General features: G+C 47.5%; 1 protein-coding gene across 1 annotated transcript in view; it reads left to right on the plus strand.

Moving 5' to 3' along the window:
- The window catches only part of LAMB3 (laminin subunit beta 3), a 2,309,994-nt gene that overhangs the window by 1,374,699 nt on the left and 916,679 nt on the right, over positions 1-18,616 (plus strand). Inside the window, exon 12 of the mRNA XM_068269757.1 lies at positions 765-961. Within this exon, the coding sequence (XP_068125858.1) occupies positions 765-961 (197 nt within the window). The remainder of the gene's footprint in view (positions 1-764; positions 962-18,616) is intronic.

Here is an 18,616-nt window from a genome sequence, read left to right on the forward strand (position 1 = left end):
TGCAAAACAGGATAGCACAATGGGTGCTGCTAGCCTGGTAGTTACAGAACTGTGGATAAAAAATATAGGTAAAAGGCTGCGCATCCCTGACCCAATACTGTACAATTGAATGGTTAATCGCTGTGGCGCACACCGCCCCCCCTGGACTAAAATGTACGCCCGCATCCAAACAATGCAATACTGGTCTATGGAGAAGCAGCACCCATTGTGCTATCCTGTTTTGCATGGTAAGTATTTAGTTTAGTTTTGCATATGTTTTGCATCTGTCTGATTGCTGAGTGTGTATTTGAGCTATTTAAGCGGTGCATATGAGGTGGTGAGTCATTCAGATGCGGCCCATATTGGTGAGCGCTTGCTTTGTTTCCTGCTGTCTGTATTGAATGTAAGTTACACATTTTAGCATAGCAGCTGCCAGGGTAAAGACATTTGCTTTTAACTTAGGTCAGTTTAGTGTTAGGACATCTGCTCTGGAGATTTACCTCAACGTTGGTGCAGATGTCCAGTATATCTATATTTTTGCATGCAAAACTATGATGGAAGCTAAAATTTCTCCATAGACCAGTATTGCATTGTTTGGATGCGGGCGTACATTTTAGTCCAGGGGGGGCGGTGTGCGCCACAGCGATTAACCATTCAATTGTACAGTATTGGGTCAGGGATGCGCAGCCTTTTACCTATATTTTTTATAACATGTTTAGTATGAAGGCTTTCATTTATATTTACGTTTTGTTTTATATATGTTGACAAGTGTTCTCCTGTTTCAGAATGTGACTGCGATCCTCAGGGTACAGAGAGAGACCAGCTCTGTGACAGTGAAACAGGACAGTGTCTGTGTCTTCCAAATGTCACAGGTCGGCGGTGTGATCAGTGTTCATCTTACCACTGGAATCTTATCAGTGGGAGGGGCTGTCAAATGTGTGGTTGTCATCCCAGGAACTCATACAGTCTTCAGTGTAACCAAGTAAGGCCTAATTCATCTTATGTTTATACATTAGTGGTGCTCCTAACAACTCTGTAAATATGACTTTCTGTAATTACCAGTTGAAATTGGCAGTTACGACATCGTAATCGAAATATGTAATCAATCAGAATTACAGTTTTCGATTACAAGTTTACTCAAACTTACATTTGTAATTTTAATTACGACACTGTCAGGCTTGTCTGGCTACTTGCTATAGGTCAGACTGTATGCTCATATGACTGACCTATAACCTAGGCCTAACACCTGCATACACTCTTACCTAACAACAAACTACATAACCCGCAGGTAGATGTAGCATACAACCTGGCATACAACATTCACTAAACACGACAAGGTAATGCAGACACAGTATATTTGAATAGTCACCTGAGGGCTATGGGCTGAGGCAATCCAGACAAAAGTATAATCACAATACAGATGCGAGGTCAGACAAGCTGGGATCTGGGCAGGCAGTGTTCATGCAAGGTCCTTTAACAATCTGAGGTTTGGCAACAGGAAATCCAGAAGATGCAAAGTCAGGTACAAGCCGGGTCGGCAATAAGGTATCAGATCTGCAAGAAGCTTGGTCAAGAGGCAGACAGAATCTGCAGCATGGCAAGGCACTTGGTGTGAGCGCAATCTCAGCTACAAGCCCAGCATAGGCTATCACAGGCAAAGACTTAGGGTGCTCACCTTTCTTTTATATTAGCACTAACCAATCAAAAGCAACAGAATCCAAAATAACCAATCAGTCTGTGGCTTGTCAGCAAGTCAGCTGACACGCCGCTACGCATGCTGCTATTGTTTACAGAGGCGGAGTGCTAGGGATGGTCAGAAATGCTAATTCCCGTTTCTGCCAAAAATCCGCTTTCCGCCATTGCCAGTTACTGCTACCGCTACCAATTCCGCTTTCCGCTAATGATTTCCGCATTCGGATGCGGAGTGAACATTGATTTTCTCAAAAACTACAAAGTCTTTTTTGAAATATTTTTTATCCTTTTTCCCACTTGTCTGCTTATCATTCCCTGAAAATGTAGTGTTTCTAGCACCTATGGGGGCTTTGCTATCAACCTCTAAGGTCGGCATCATACCGTATATCGGTAATGTGAATTTTCTGCATTTTACATTACAGTCAATAGCGGCCAAATTTGGTGGTTAAAAGCATAGCCCCCATAGGTGCTAAAAAACACCAAATTTTCAGTGAATGTTAAGCTGACAAGTGGGAACAAGAGGGAAAAAAATATTTCAAAAAGACCTTGTAGTTTTTGAGAAAATCGATATTAAAGTCGGCAGAAATTACAGCGAAAATCCGCATTGGAACCACTATGCAGTATGATGCTGAATTTACAGGTTAATAGCAAAGCCCCCATAGGTGCTAAAAACGGGATCCGTTAAAAATGGTGCCAGTTATCGTAGTTAAAAAATGGCGCCCCATAGAGAACCACTATCGCTAGTTATTTTTCGTTTTTGACAGCTAAAAAATGGCGTCGGCTTTAAAAACGATATTTATCGTTTATATTTGTATTGCTCCCAAACGATATTTATCGTTTTAACCCTTGCTTTGCTGCCGTTTGGAAAATATCTGCCCGCCGGCTTTAATGTTTAATAGCAAAGCCCCCTTAAAAGCTAAAAACACCAAATTTGCAGGGAATGTTAAGAAGAAAATTGTGAACAAGAGGAAATTTTTTTTTTTCAAAAATACCTTATAGTTTTTGAGAAAATCGATTTTGAATATTCTTCTTCTGACCGTACTTTAGCGGTTAAAAGCGCCCGCCGACTTTAGCGGTTAATAGCAAAGCCCCTTTAAATGCCAGAAACACCAAATGTGTAGGGAATGTTAAGAAGAATAGTGGGAACACAAAGAAAAAAAAATTGTTCAAAAAGACCTTATAGTTTTTGAGAAAATCAATTTTAAATCTTCAAAGAGGTAATGTATCTATTTAAATCGCATACTGACATTTCCATGGAAACTTTTTCCGCCGACTTTAGCAGTTAATAGCAAAGTCCCCTTAAATCCTAGCAACACCAAATTTGCAGGATATGTCAAAAAGATACTGGGAAACAATATTTAAAAAAAAAATTGAAATTTTTTTTTTTAAATTAAAATTTGTGGGTTATGTTCAGAGTGTGGGAAATTTTTTGAAAAAAATGACGTGGGGTCCCCCCTCCCGAGCCTCTGTAACCCCTTGTCTCCCATGCAGGCTGGGATAGCCAGAATGCGGAGCCCCGGCCGACTGGGGCTTCGCACCCTGAGCTATACCAGCCCACATGGTCCATGGTATGGGGGGGCTCCGGGGGGGAGGGGCGGCCAAGCCTCCCCCTCCCCCCCCGGAGCCCCTTGTCCAATCCATGGACAAGGGGCTCTTCCCCGCCTCCCTTGCCCCAGGTGGAGGCGGGGGCGACGACTCCCTGGGGGGGGGTTCATGGTGGCATCTGGGAGTCCCCTTTAAGAAGGGGACCCCCAGATGCCCACCCCCCTCCCAGGAGAAATGAGTATAGGGCTACTTTGTACCCCTTACCCATTTCCACAAAGGGTTAAATGAAATAAAAACACAGCCACGAGAAAAGTCCTTTAATGTTCTAAATTAACCACAAATACTTACCTGTACCTTTAAGAAAAAAATCCCATGCCAATCAGGTCCCACGACAGTATCCTCCATCTTGCGATCTTCTGATACATCTTGATTGAAGATCTCCGCCGCCCCGACGCCACACACGCCGCCTCTGCCGCACTGCTCTCAGCTATACTAAGTATAGCTGAGAGTTGCGTCTATGCGTCTATATAGACGCATTAGCGCTAGCTGCCGCTGCCCTCCCTGCCTCCCCCCACCTGTCACCCTCACCCATGCTGGCACCCAATGCACCCATGGGTGCCAGCATGGGTGAGGGTGACAGGTGGGGAGAGGCAGGGAGGGCAGCGGCAGCTAGTGCTAATGCGTCTATATAGATGCATAGACGCAACTCTCAGCTATACTAAGTATAGCTGAGAACAAGAAGCATCTTTAAATTTTGGCTCCAAGGCTCCCCATTGGTTCCTTATCGACCAATGGGGATCCTCCTGATCCCCATTGGTCTGCTAAGGAACCAATGGAGACCATTGGAGCTAAAATTTAAAGACACATTTGGTGTTTCTGGCATTTAAAGGGGCTTTGCTATTAACCGCTAAAGTCGGCAGGCGTTTAATTTTCCCACGGTCAGAAGAAGAATATTCAAAATCGATTTTCTCAAAAACTATAAGGTCTTTTTGAAAAAAAAAATTTTCCTCTTGTTCACAATTTTGTTCTTAACATTCCCTGCAAATTTGGTGTTTTTAGCTTTTAACCAGCTGAGCGGTCTGGACGAGCTCAGCTCGTCCAACACCGCCAGCGGCTGCCGCTCAGGCCCTGCTGGGCCGATTTTAATGAAATAAAAAGCAGCACACGCAGCCGGCACTTTGCCAGCCGCGTGTGCTGCCTGATCGCCGCCGCTCTGCGGCGATTCGCCGCGAGCAGCGGCGAAAGAGGGTCCCCCCAGCCGCCTGAGCCCAGCGTAGCCGGAACAAAAAGTTCCGGCCAGCGCTAAGGGCTGGATCGGAGGCGGCTGACGTCAGGACGTCGGCTGACGTCGATGACGTCACTCCGCTCGTCGCTATGGCGACGATATAAGCAAAACAAGGAAGGCCGCTCATTGCGGCCTTCCTTGTTTATTCTGGGCGCCGGAGGCGATCGGAAGATCGCCTCCGGAGCGCCCTCTAGTGGGCTTTCATGCAGCCAACTTTCAGTTGGCTGCATGAAATAGTTTTTTTTTTATTTAAAAAAAACCCTCCCGCAGCCACCCTGGCGATTTAATCAGAACGCCAGGGTGGTTAAGGGGGCTTTGCTATTATACATTAAAGCCGGCGGGCAGATATTTTCCAAACGGCAGCAAAGCAAGGGTTAAAACGATAAATATCGTTCAGGCAGGACAAAATAAAAAGTTTTAAAATGATAAATTTCGTTCAAAAGGTCTGCACTATTTTAACCTTTAAAACGATAAATATCGTTTTAAACATATATCGGGCAGAAGGGGGCGCCATTTTTTTGCCGGCGCCATTTTTAACTAGACGCGCTAAAAACACCAAATTTTTAGGGAATGTTAAGCAGTCAAGTGGAAACAAGAGGAAAAAAAAAATTCAAAAAGACCTTGTCGTTTTTGAGAAAATTGATGTTAAAATCAGCTGAAATTTCCACGATTTACGCAAACAATTTCCGCGAAAATCCGCCTACCGCACTTGCATTACCGATCGGAAATGCCAGAATTGCATTTCTGCGGAATCTGAACGAGCATCCCTACGGAGCGCATACTGAGGAATAAGGAAGAAGCGCCATGCGCTCCACTGACATCAGAGCTTCGCCGAGACCCAGAGGCTTGCGTCTCAGCGTGGATCTCTGCGTTCCGCCGCCATATGCGGCGAGGTTTTACAGACACGTAATTTTGAGTACTAGAGTAAGTACGGAAGTGCGATTTTGGACCAATCACAGTGTCCCTAGAATGTACCTAACAATCAATATGAATGAGCTGAGCTTGGACACACAACTCCCATTTTTGATTAACTCCTTGCTTTGTTACTCAGTGCTGTGAGAGGTTGAACTTGAGCAGTGCTGTCTGTGTGACAAGTTGTTTAAATTGAGCCTCATTGAATTTGATTGCTAGCTTTTTGACCCAGTTAGACTAGAAATCGGTAGCTTAGTAATTGATTTAGACAGTTCAGTGCAATAAAGTGATAGTGCATAGTCAGTGATAGTGTAGAGACAGGGATTGCATTAAGTTAGCTATACTGCTAGGTAGTGTTTAGAGCAGTGCTGGTCAAACTACGGCCCGTGGGCCATATTTAGCCTGCAAGCGCTGTTAATCCAGCCCGGATTCCTCTCCTTCTTCCCTTTCTCCTCACATTCCTCTTTACATAGTCGTGAGCAGGCGATAAGAGTGGGTTAACACTCACCTAATCTCTATTTCCAGCATCCTGCCTCCCAGGGCCAGTTGAAGGGGCATCGGGGCCCTGGGGAAAACTGGAACATGTGGACCCCTTGCTGAAACCCCCCCATTACCCCACTACTCTGCTGCTGCTATCACTGGCATTGCTCCCCGGGGCCTGCAAGTGTAACACATCACTAATTACCTGTTATGGCGGGCGGGCGAGTGGTCAGCAGCTGCACATTCCTTGCACTCTGAGGCACGCTGTCTCCCTCTTCTATGACCTGGTGCTTGTTTACACATAACACACCGGGTCAAAGAGAAGGAGGGAGACAGCGTGCCTCAGAGTGTGCAGCCGCTGCCCACCCGCCCTGACAGGTAATTAGTGATGTAGTTACACTTACAGGGCCCTGGGGAGCAGTGCAAGTGATAGCAGCAGCAGGGCCGGTGGCGTGGGGCCCCTGTGGAGGTTGGGGCCCCAGGGCAATTGCTCCTTTTGCCTCTATGGCAGCGCTAGCCCTGCTGCCTCCATGGTAACTAGAGATGGCCCAAAAGGTTCGCCGGCGAACGGTTCCCAGCGAACTTCTGGGAGTTCGCGATTGCGGAGAACCACGAAGTTCGGTTCACCCCCATAATGCACCATTAGGATCAACTTTGACCCTCTACATCACAGTCAGCAGGCACATTGTAGCCAATCAGGCTACACTCCCTTCTGGAGCCACTCCCCCCCTTATAAAAGGCAGGCATCGCCGGCCATTTTACTCACTCGTGTGCCTGCAGTAAATAGAGAAGGGACAGCTGCTGCTGCTGCAGACTCTCATAGGGAAAAATTAGTTAGGCTCTTGTAGGGTTCTTAGCTTGCTCCTTGCTGATTCTTATTGCTAAAATAGTACCCCACAACAGCTCTTTTGAGAGCTAATCTTGTTTTTGTGATCTATTTTTTTTTCTGTGTCCCACTGACACTTGTGTTGCATAGATAGCCTTGATAATTCATACTGTGTGTGTGCCACTGCCAGGCCCAGCACATTCAGTGACTACCTGTGTGTGTGACAGGTGCACATTGTAATCCCCAGTACTGCATATACCTACCTACCTGTTGTTCACAGTGCACCCACCTACCCACGTGAGTTGAGCGCACGCAGAGTCACTGTGCCTGTCCGCTACCTGTCTGTGTGTGACAGTTGCACATTGTAATACCCATCACTGCATAGACCTACCTGCATAGATAGCCTTGATAATTCATACTGTGTGTGTGCCACTGCCAGGCCCAGCACATTCAGTGACTACCTGTGTGTGTGACAGGTGCACATTGTAATCCCCAGTACTGCATATACCTACCTACCTGTTGTTCACAGTGCACCCACCTACCCACGTGAGTTGAGCGCACGCAGAGTCACTGTGCCTGTCCGCTACCTGTCTGTGTGTGACAGTTGCACATTGTAATACCCATCACTGCATAGACCTACCTGTTGTTCACTTAAGTGCCCCCACCTACCTACGTGAGCGCAAGCAGTGTCACTGTGCCTGTCCACTACCTGTCTGTGTGTGACAGGTGCACATTGTAATACCCATTACTGCATAGACCTACCTGTTGTTCACAGTGCACCCACCTACCTACGTGAGTTGAGCACAGGGCTAAAATGCACCAAGGGCGAGAGTGTAAAAATTGCGCCCCCCCTCCGTGCCGGAGCCAGGTATAGGTGCCTGCAGTATAGGTTAGCTAGGTCTAGTTGCACTCAGTATAGGTAGTGGGCTATAGGTCCCCCCAGTATAGGTAGCCAGGCATAGGTGCTCCAGTATAGGTAGTGGGCTATAGGTCCCCCCAGTATAGGTAACCAGGAATAAGTGCCCCAGTATAATTGCCCCCAGTATAGGTTAGCCAGGGAGGTGACTCCAGTATAGGTATCCAGTATAGTTGCCCCCATTATAGGTCAGATAGGCAGTTGCCCCTGGTATAGATTAGATAGGTAGGTGCCCCAGTACAGGTTAGCTAGGTGGGTGCCTGTAACATAGGTAGCCAGAATAGTTGCCCCCAGCGTAGGTTAGATAGGTAGGTGACCCCAGTATAGGTTAGATAGGTAGGTTCCCCAGTATACTTTATATAGGTAGGTGCCCCCAGTATAGTTTAGATAGGTAGCTTCCCCCAGTATAGGCTAGGTAGGTAGGTGCCCCCAGTATAGGTTATATAGGTAGGTGCCCCCAGTATAGTTTAGATAGGTAGCTTCCCCCAGTATAAGGTAGGTAGGTAGGTGCCCCCCATCATAATGGAGGGGGGAGCCGCAGCCGGGGAGGGCAGCCCGACCTCTCCCTCCCTTCCTCTCCCCGGGCACCCCTCCATGCTCCCTCCTCGGACTGCAGAGTGATTAGCGCAGGGAAGCGCTGTATACAGCTACTCACCTCCCTGGTTCCAATCGCCGCTCACTCGCTGCCGGTCTTCTCCTCTCTGCATAGACGCTGATACACACGCTGCTTCCTGCTAAACGCAACGTGTGCACTGTGAACAGCCCATTGATTTTTCATTGCTGTGAGTTGTTCTGCGTTACGGGCTGCTGTAACTTGGAAGTCTAACGTCCCACTGTGAAAGCAGCCTTACTTAGCTTTCCTGTATGACAAGAAGACACAGACACCCAGCACTGGGGGAAGGGGGAAAACAAAGGTGAGTGAGGGAGAGATGGTGCCCACCAAGAGTGCGTCTGAGCGTTTTTCAAATCGACAGTGATTTGAAAAGCGATTGGCTAATGTTAACCTTTGAGGGCCCTTTTCCACTAGCAATCGCTAGCGTTAGCGCTAAACGCTAGCGATTGCGATTCAGCAAAATATTTTTTTTTTCCCGGCGATTGCGTTTGTGGCTTTGCTATGCACTGCACGGCATAGCAAAATCGCGGCAATAATTGATCCGCCGCGCGATCGTGTTTTTGTTAAAATCGAATCGCGGTAGTGGAAATAACGTCCGGCAATTCCTATGTTATTTAGCTAACCCTGGCGATTTTAAAATCGCTAGCGGTTTGTGATTTTGCGATTCAGCAAACGCAATCGCTCTAGTGGAAAAGGGCCCTGAGGGTGTTCTCACAGCAGCGTTGTGATTTTTTTCAAAATTGCAAACACACTGCATGAAGCATTTTTTGGAGCGATTCATTCAAAAATCACTCTGAAAATCGCTTCACAAAATAACACTCACAAATTGCTAGCGATTGCTATTGTGATTTTGGCGTGCACTAGCCCAGAGAGAGGAGGAGTGGAGAGGGAATGAGAATAGCCTGAGAAGGAGCAGAGAGCTTATCTGTATTGCAGTCCCACATCAGACAGGCTACTTGCCTGTAATTTGACTCCTGTCCCTGCCAGTCTCTCACACAAGTCAGAAAGCAACCCTCACCAGGATTGCACTTTTACTTAGCTTTCCTGTATGACAAGAAGACACAGACACCCAGCACTAGGGAAAGGGGGGAAACAAAGGTGTCTGAGCGTTTTTCAAATCGACAATGATTTGAAAAGCGATTGGCTATTGTTACCCTATGACGGTGTTCTCACAGCAGCGTTGTGATTTTTTCAAAATCGCAAACACACTGCATGAAGCATTTTTTGGAGCTATTCATTAAAAAAATTGCTTTGAAAATCGCTTCACAAAATCACACTCACAAATTGCTAGCGATTGCTATTGTGATTTTGGCTTGCACTAGCCCAGATAGAGGAGGAGTGGAGAGAGACTGAGAAGGAGCAGAGAGCTTATCAGAATTGCAGTCCCACATCACACAGCCTGTAATTTGACTCCTGTCCCTGCCAGTCAGAAAGCAGCCCTCCTGGAGTCTAGGGACTGTCAAAAACTGTTCAACTTGTTTAACACCGTATCCACACATGCAGTCATTATAACAATGGGGAGAGACCAGTCCGATTTTTGCCCACAGACCCTCCAGGCAAGCTCTGCATCATGTTGTGTGTATTTACAAGCTTGCCTGCCCTCTAATTGCATTTTAACCAGCTAGCCTAGTGTTTCACATTGCCTTACAACAAACCTGAATACACCAGACCTGCCCTAAATCACTGAATGAAAGGTGGCCTGGGGGGAGATTGCCCCCCTTCCCCCCTGGCCAGTCCACCCCTGTAGTAGCTGTATACAGTGCTTTCCTGTGCTAATTACTCTGCAGTGGCCCATGGAGAGGGAGGGAGAGGTCAAGCGCCCTCTCTCCATCTGCGCTCAGAGCTGCCGCATGGCTGCACGGCCCCTAGAAATGGCTATGGTTGAGCGCATGCAGTGTCACTGTGCCTGTCCGCTACCTGTCTGTGTGTGACAGGTGCACATTGTAATACCCATTACTGCATATACTTACCTACCTGTTGTTCACAGTGCACCCACCTACCTACGTGAGTTGAGTGCACGCAGTGTCACTGTGCCTGTCCGCTACCTGTCTGTGTGTGACAGGTGCACATTGTAATACCCATCACTGCATATACCTACCTGTTGTTCACTTAAGTGCACCCACCTACCTACGTGAGCGCACACAGTGTCACTGTGCCTGTCCGCTACCTGTCTGTGTGTGACAGGTGCACATTGTAATACCCATTACTGCATAGACCTACCTGTTGTTCACAGTGCACTAACCTAACTACGTGAGCTGAGCGCACGCAGTGTCACTGTGCCTGTCTGGTACCTGTCTGTGTGTGACAGGTGCACATTGTAATACCCATCACTGCATATACCTACCTGTTGTGTTCAGTGCACCCACCTCATCACTGCATATACCTACCTGTTGTGTTCAGTGCACCCACCTACCTACGTGAGTGCACACAGTGTGATATACCACTCCGTGCATACCTGTTAACTGCACCTGTGTGACTACACATTGTATTAGTCAAGTCAGTGCATACCTTTCTCTTCATCCCCCCCGATATAGACACAATGGACAAAACAGGTAGAGGCAGAGGTAGAAGCAGGCCCAGAGGAAGGCCACCCAGCAGGCCTGTGCGAGGTTGTGTTGATGTGATTTTGTGCGGCCCTGGCCCAAAGTACAGTGCTCCGTCAGAAGAAGTGCCGTCCCATCAACTCCCAAGATTGTCAGGACGTGGTTGACTATTTAACACAGAACACCTCATCTTCCGCAGCCACCAGTGCTACTACAAGCACCACATCCACTGCATTTGACACTTCGCAGGAGTTAATTGCTGGGGAATTAACTGGTTCACAGCCATTATTGTAACAACCAGATGAAGGTGCTAAGCAAGTTACACCACCTCATATGTCTGAGTTAGGCGGCGACACTATGGACGTAACGTGTGAGTAGGAGGATGACGAAGTACCTGCTGTTGGTGCATTTTTGGAGGTGTCTGAGGCAAGCGAAGATTATGATGATTATGATTATACGGATCCCACATGGGTTCCTAAGAGACAAGATGACCAAGGGGACAGTTCAGAGGTGGAGTCAGAGAGGAGTAGGAGGAGACGAGTTCCTGAAAGAAGCAGGGGGAGCTTGTCATCAGAAACAGCTGGTGGCAGTGTCCGGCGCCATGTATTGCCACCTATGGACAGCCAGCCAACATGCCCTTCAACGTCAGCTGCTGATGCCACCATAGTGCCATCACCCCAGGGGGGCTCAGCGGTTTGGAAATTTTTTAGTGTGTCTGCCTCAGATCGGAACAATGCCATCTGTTCTCTCTGCCTCCAAAAATTGAGCCGTGGAAAGGCTAACACTCACGTAGGGACAAGTGCCTTATGAAGGCACATGGAGAAAAGGCACAAACTGCAATGGGAAGAGCACCTGAGCAAAAGCAGCACACAAAAGAAAAGCCACCCTCCTTCTCCTCTTCCTCCTTCAGGTGCAGCATCTTCAGCCGCTTTCTCCTTTGCACCTTCTCAGCCACCCTCCTCCACTCCGCCTTTGTCCGTGAGCGGTTCCTGCTCCTCTTCTCACAGCAGCTAGGTGTCTGTGAAGGAAATCTTTGAGCGGAAGAAGCCAATTTCTGCCAGTCACCCCCTTGCCCGGGGTCTGACAGCTGGCATGGCGGAACTGTTAGCTCGCCAGCTGTTACCATACCAGCTTGTGGACTCTGAGGCCTTCAGTAAATGTGTGGCCATTGGGACACCACAGTGGAAGATACCAGGCCGCAATTATTTCTCTAAAAAGGCGATACCCAAACTGTACCATGAAGTTGGGAGGCAAGTGGTGTCATTTCTTGCACACAGCTTTGGGTCAAGGGTCCACCTGACCACGGATGCCTGGTCTGCCAAACACAGTCAGGGCAAGTACATAACTTACACAGCCCATTGGGTCAACCTGGTGACCGATGGCAAGCAGGGAGTACATGGCTGTGCAGCGGACCAGCTTGTGACACCTCCACGGCTTGCAGGCAGGCCTCCTGCCACCTCCTCTCCTCCTGCTACATCCTCTTCGATGTTGTCCTCCTCCTTGGCTGAGTGGCATTTCAACTCTACTGGTGCTGCGATCTCCTCTCCAACTGCACAGCCCCATCTCCCCAGGGCCTATGCTGCATGCCAGGTACGATGGTGTCACGCCATCTTAGACATGTCTTGCCTCAAAGTGGAGAGTCACACTGGACCAGCTCTCCTGGCTGCTCTTAAAAAAACAGTGGCTGACCCCGCACCAGCTGGAGATCGGCAACGTGGTGTGTGACAACGGCAGCAATCTCCTTTCCGCATTGAATTTGGGAAAGCTGACACATGTACCCTGCATGGCACATGTGCTCAATCTAGTCATTCAAAGATTTATGTCAAAGTACCCAGGCTTAGAGGACATCCTGAAGCAGGCCAGGAAGTTGTGTGGGCATTTCAGGCGGTCTTACACGGCCATGGCATACTTTGCGGACACTCAGCGGAGAAACAACTTGCCGGTGAGACACTTGATATGTGATAGCCCGACTCGCTGGAATTCGACCCTGGTCATGTTCTCTCGCCTGCTAGAACAGGAGAAAGCCGTCGCCCAGTACCTGTACAATTACAGTAAAAGGACACAATGTGGGGAGAAGGGGATGTTCTGGCCCAACAACTGGACACTGATGCGAAATGCATGCAGGCTCATGCGGCCATTTGAGGAGGTGACCAACCTGGTGAGTCGCAGTGAAGGCACCATCAGTGACTTGATCCCGTACGCTTACTTCCTGGAGCATGCCGTGCGTAGAGTGGTGGATGAAGCTGTGGAGGAGCGTGAACAGGAACAGTTACAGCAGGAACAGTTGTGGGAGCAATTTTCATCAGAATCAGATGTTTCCTCAACACCTGCAGCAGCAGAGGGGGAGGAGGAGGAAGAGTCGTATGGGGAAGAGCAGTCAGACTCGGCTGATGAGGAAGGTGTTTCTTTGGAGGAGGAGGCGGCGGCAGAAGAACAACCGCAGCAGGCGTCGCAGCAGGCGTCGCAGGTGGCTTGTGCTGCTCGACGTTACCGTGGTATTGTTCATGGCTGGGGGGAGGAGGAGGACTTACCTGACGTTACTGAGGAAGAGCAAGATGAGATGGATAGTACGTCTGGATCCAACTTTTTGCAGATGGGGTCTTTCATGCTGTCCAGCCTGTTGAGGGACCCCCGTATAAAAAACTCAAGGGTAATGAGCTGTACTGGGTGGCCACGCTACTAGACCCTTGGTATAGGCACAAAGTGGCGAACATGTTACCAACTCACCAGGAGGCAGAAAGGATGCAGCACATGCAGAACAAGCTGGCAACTATGCTTTACAATGCGTTTAAGGGTGATGTCACAGCACAATAAAGGTACCACTGCCAGTAACCCTTCTACCATGTCACACAGGCAAGGACAGGACGCTCCAGCGATTTCATGGTGATGCCGGACATGCGGACATTCTTTAGTCCAACGCCTCGACTTAGCCCTTCCGGATCCACCCTCTACCAACGCCTGGAACTGCAGGTAGCCGACTACCTGGCCTTAAGTGTGGATGTAGACACTGTGAGCAGCGATGAACCCTTGGGACTACTGGGTGCGCAGGCTTGACTTGTGGCCAGAGCTGTCCTAATTTGCCATCCAACTTCTGTCTTGCCCTGCCTCAAGCATCCTGTCAGAAAGGACCTTCAGTGCAGCTGGAGGCATTGTCACTGAGAAGAGAAGTGCCTAAGTCACAAAAGTGTTCAGTACCTCACCTTTGTCAAAATGAATGAGGAATGGATCCCGGAGGGCTACTGCCCGCCCAAAGACTAAGTCAGCCCTCACACATAACATCTCTGCCTGCACGCTGTGTGACTGGCTGCCTGCCCCAAGACTAAGTCGCTCCCCACACAGCAACTCTGCCCACATGGCGCTTTACTGCCTTCTCCACCCCCACCAACAGGGTCCAGGACTCCAGGCGGATTCACGAATTTTTAAGGCCGCTGCTAGCAGCGGCCGCTATACTAATTTTTCTGCTGCAGTGCAGCTGCAACAACAAAACAAAAGGCATGTACATGTGCCCATTCCCCTTCGTGATCATGACCTTATCGCGGTGAAAGGGGCTTGCGTATCACAATAAAGCAATGACCGCCGGCTATATCAGTGTCTCGGGGTGTGGCACACCAAAGATAATAAAGTCATTGCTTCATTGTGGACAGACCAAATGTGGACAGACCAAAAGCTGGACAGTAACTGTTGTTCTATCATTGAGCTACCACAGCCCGGCGACCATATGGGCTTGAAAACCACCACGGCCTGCACTCTGGCCATGGTGCGCACCAGTCCAGCATGGCCATCACTGCACAAACAGCTGTTTGTGGTGCGTTACACAGTGAGTTTGGTGTGTCAGTGTGAAGCAGTACACTAATTACACTCCCTGATTGATGTATACACATGCAAGATGTTGCTTTGTTGCTGCTTTGTTTCCAATCCAGATTTTTCCCCGGGAGTTTTGGCGTGCATCTCACTCCACCATGCCCCTCTCCAGGTGTTAGACGCCTTGAAACATCTTTTCCATCACTTTTCCATAAATTTTTCTAGTTTTCAAAGTTCGCCTTCCCATTGAAGTCTATTGCGGTTCGTGAAAGTTTGCGCGAATGAACTTTCGCGGAAGTTCGGGAACTGAAAATCGGAGGTTCGGGCCATCTCTAATGATAACAGGGCATCACGTGATATGCTGTCAGAATATACCAGCGTATTACATGCTGACATATCCTGATGGTGTGTCGCGTGCAGTGTCGGACTGGGACCTGGAAAACTGAGGAAATTCACTTGCTGACCAAGCAGCAGTAATCAGGTGGTGTTGCTCACAGTAAAAACGTGTTGCAGGTTTCTATTGGGAGTGATAACACTGGGTTTCTGCTTCTTGGCCAGCAGGTAGATTTCCTCAGTTTTTCCACCTCCCAGTCCGACAATGGTCACATGACACCCTGTCACCAATCACCATGGAGGGTGTCTGTCAAGCCACTTTTTGTTTAACCACCTTGCATCCAGACCTTCTTTTCCCCTTATGGACCAGAGCAGTTTTGACACTTTAGCCATGTCTCTATTTAAACAGCCATAACTTTATCCATACTCATGACACCTAAATGATCTAGGTATGTTTTTTTTTCAGGACATACTAGACTTTCATAGGGGGGTATTTTGACCCAAGATAAAAAATTCTATGCATTTTAATGTGAAAAAGAGGGGGGAAATTAAAAATTGCATTAATCCTCAGGTTTCACCAATTCTAGTAAAAAATAAAAAATGCTACAGTAGATAACAAACATGCCACGAGTATTACGTCCCCCAAGGATAGATAGCCAGGTGTGTCCCCAGTATCAGCCCCCCTAGTATAGCCAGATCTGTCCCCCGTATTTGCTAGCCCCCCATATAGATAGACAGATGCGTCCCCGAAATAGGGCCCATCATTATAGCAAGATGTGTCGCTGGGATCAATATTCCCCATTGTGGCCAGATGTGCCCCCAGGATTAGCGCCCCCTCCCGTTATAGCCAAATGTGCCCCCAGTATTAGGTTATAGCCCTTCAGGACCATCAGATGTTCCCCCTATTATTAATTCCCCACCCCCAGTTACCTAGATGTACCCCAAAATACATTTCAACCCCCCCCCTTTCAGAGCTCTGTTTCCCACCCTCCATTATGGGTAGCCAGATGTGTCCCCTGTGATGATATATTAGGATGAGGATGATATGTACGATAATATGCAGAATATCGGTGCCGAATGGTATCGCACAGAAACTTATTTTTCATTTTTCTGGCTGTGTCACATGGGTATGTCAGTCAGTCTGGCTTTGAAGGTATTGGCAGCTAGCTTCATGGAAACTGGTAATGTGATTGTGTGTGTGTGTCAGTAGACCTACATTTGCATTGAATTCCTCTGGAAGCAGGGAGCTTGGACATACAGTTCCTCTGGACAGCCAGGAACAGGTAATTAGGTTTCCTTTTGTCTGGCATCCTGCAAATGTGGTGCATTGCTTTGATCTTTTGTATTAAGGTAAGAGTCTGCCAAGTTCAAAGTGGACAGGAAAAGCCTTGAAATTCGCATGTCACAGCTAGCCCAGATGTGACAAGGGGGTCAGCAGACCGTGATGTCACAAACGGGGAAATTGCGTTAGATGGTGGGATGAAACATCCTTTGCCCGGGGCAACACTTGGGACTATAAGAATCAGCCTTGGAGTGTCACAAATGATCTTCTCTTGGAGGTAGCGCATAGCTAGAGGGATCCCGAGTGAATCGGAACAGCGTTCTCCCACCAACCACGTTCTAACCTACGCGGTAACATTATATTCCATTTTTATGCAAATATCCTTGTGTGTATCATTGTAACTTTTATTTTGTAACTATTTACTTTGTTTTTTGTTCATCTTTTGTATATATTATTTTCTGCATTGTTCCACTTTTTTCCTGGAATATTAAAATGTTATTTAATAAGTTTGGCTGTACTAAACTGACACTCATAGCCTAGAAGAGACTGAAGTGTAACTGTGTAAAAATCCATGCCTGATTGTACGTTTGAGCAACACTACCATATGAGATTGTAATTGCATTGTGTGTATGGGGCACTTTTGCGCTCGACAGCAGAGTGGCTAACAGTATCGTTCGGAACGACTGTTAGTGGTTTTGCTGCACGACAGTGTAACTTGTATTACAAGTCAGTGCCTGATTGTGCCGTGTTACTGTATAACTGTACTGTGTGTGTGTGTGCGTGGCATTCCTGTATTCGGCCTAAAGCGAAAAGCTGACCCGAATACGAAAACGCGGATTGAGCGCTGAGCACTCGACAGCCGAGTGGACGTGTCTAGCAACAGCTAGTATTGGCAATAAGAAGTGTTTGAGGGGTCACAGCCTTGTTTTTGGCTTGAATAAGGCCGCTCCCCGCTTGATCTGGTAAAAGCCGCAGTCGGGAACCGTACACGCAGGCATGCCGCGGGGCCGGTTCCTGACATAATTGGCTGGCAGTGGTGGGAACGTTTAGTACATTAGTACGCAGTTTAGCTTGCTATTCTGAGTACTAAAGGCTGGAAGCTTGCTAGAAGCGACTAGCCTACAGACGTCTACTTAGTGCAGAATCTATATTTTTTTTTTTTTTTTTTTTAACAATATATTTATTTATTGAATCAAGAATAGAGTGTACAAACATTGACAAACAGTTGAAAACACAAAAAACCAAGCAGATGTTGGATTCATATAGATAATTCGCAATACAGGCATTGTGTGAACAGGTTCAACATGTCAAATAACGGAGGGGTATAGGGATACATAAGAGAGTTTGCGTATTGAAATCAATTCTACAGCATTATTCTTATAGTTAGAAGGGAGTAGAACAGAGAAAAAATCTCGTCCTCATACTAAGAAACTCTCATTGCGTCAGTTGTTTGTTCACCCCCTCATGATTCTAGTTTAGCCTGTTCTGGTGAGGCAAGATATTGTTTGAGTCACTCTAGCATTTAAAGGGGTAAGTGTGTTCTTCTTAAGAGTAATAATCAGAGATTATGTCTCCCCATGGCACAACAGCAACTTTATTATGTGTATACTATAGAATGAAGTCTAGCTTTTTAAAGCTCCGGGACTCCTGCCTCTTGAGGTGTCTGTCCAGTTAGGGGCCCCCTTTTCCATAGATAGGGAGATACATAGAGAGAAAAGAGATGAAGCTCCGGGAAGGGCCAAGTAGGCCAGTCTTGATTAGTTTCTCATAATATCCTTATAAGTCTCCTTGTCCGTAAAGTCATACCACAACGCCCATGTTCTGGTGAATTTATCAGGTTTTTCCTGTTTAAGAGAGATTAGCTCCTCTATGTTAGCTATTGTCTGGACCCTCTCCAACCACATCTTAACTGAAGGTGGGTTCGTGGATCTCCAGAGTACTGGTATGCAGGCTTTGGCTGCGTTCAAAAGGTGACAGGGCAGGGATCCTTTGTATCCCTTACTTGTTCCGGGCATGAGATGGAGGAGAAAGGCTTCTGGGGCCCACGGTATATTAAATTCTGCAATGGTTTTGATCCATACTTGTATGGATTTCCAATAGGTGGTAATGAGAGGACACGACCACCATATGTGGAGAATGTCGCCGGGATGAGTATTACATCTCCAGCAGAGAGCAGATTGGGAGCTGTAGATTGAGGAGAACAGGAGTACGGTACCAGCAAGCCAAAAGTTTGAAATTGCATTCTTGCATCGTAACATTGATAGAGCTTTTGTGAGCTAAGTTGCATACTTTTGTCCATTCCTCCCCATCAAATGATCTACCCAAGATATTCTCCCATTTCTCTAAAAAGAGAAAAGGAGGTGAAGCATTCCCTAATAGTAAATCTAAATATAATTTGGATAAAAGATG

Source organism: Hyperolius riggenbachi, chromosome 2 (genome assembly GCF_040937935.1).
Source record: "Hyperolius riggenbachi isolate aHypRig1 chromosome 2, aHypRig1.pri, whole genome shotgun sequence".
Taxonomy (NCBI): Eukaryota; Metazoa; Chordata; class Amphibia; order Anura; family Hyperoliidae; genus Hyperolius; species Hyperolius riggenbachi.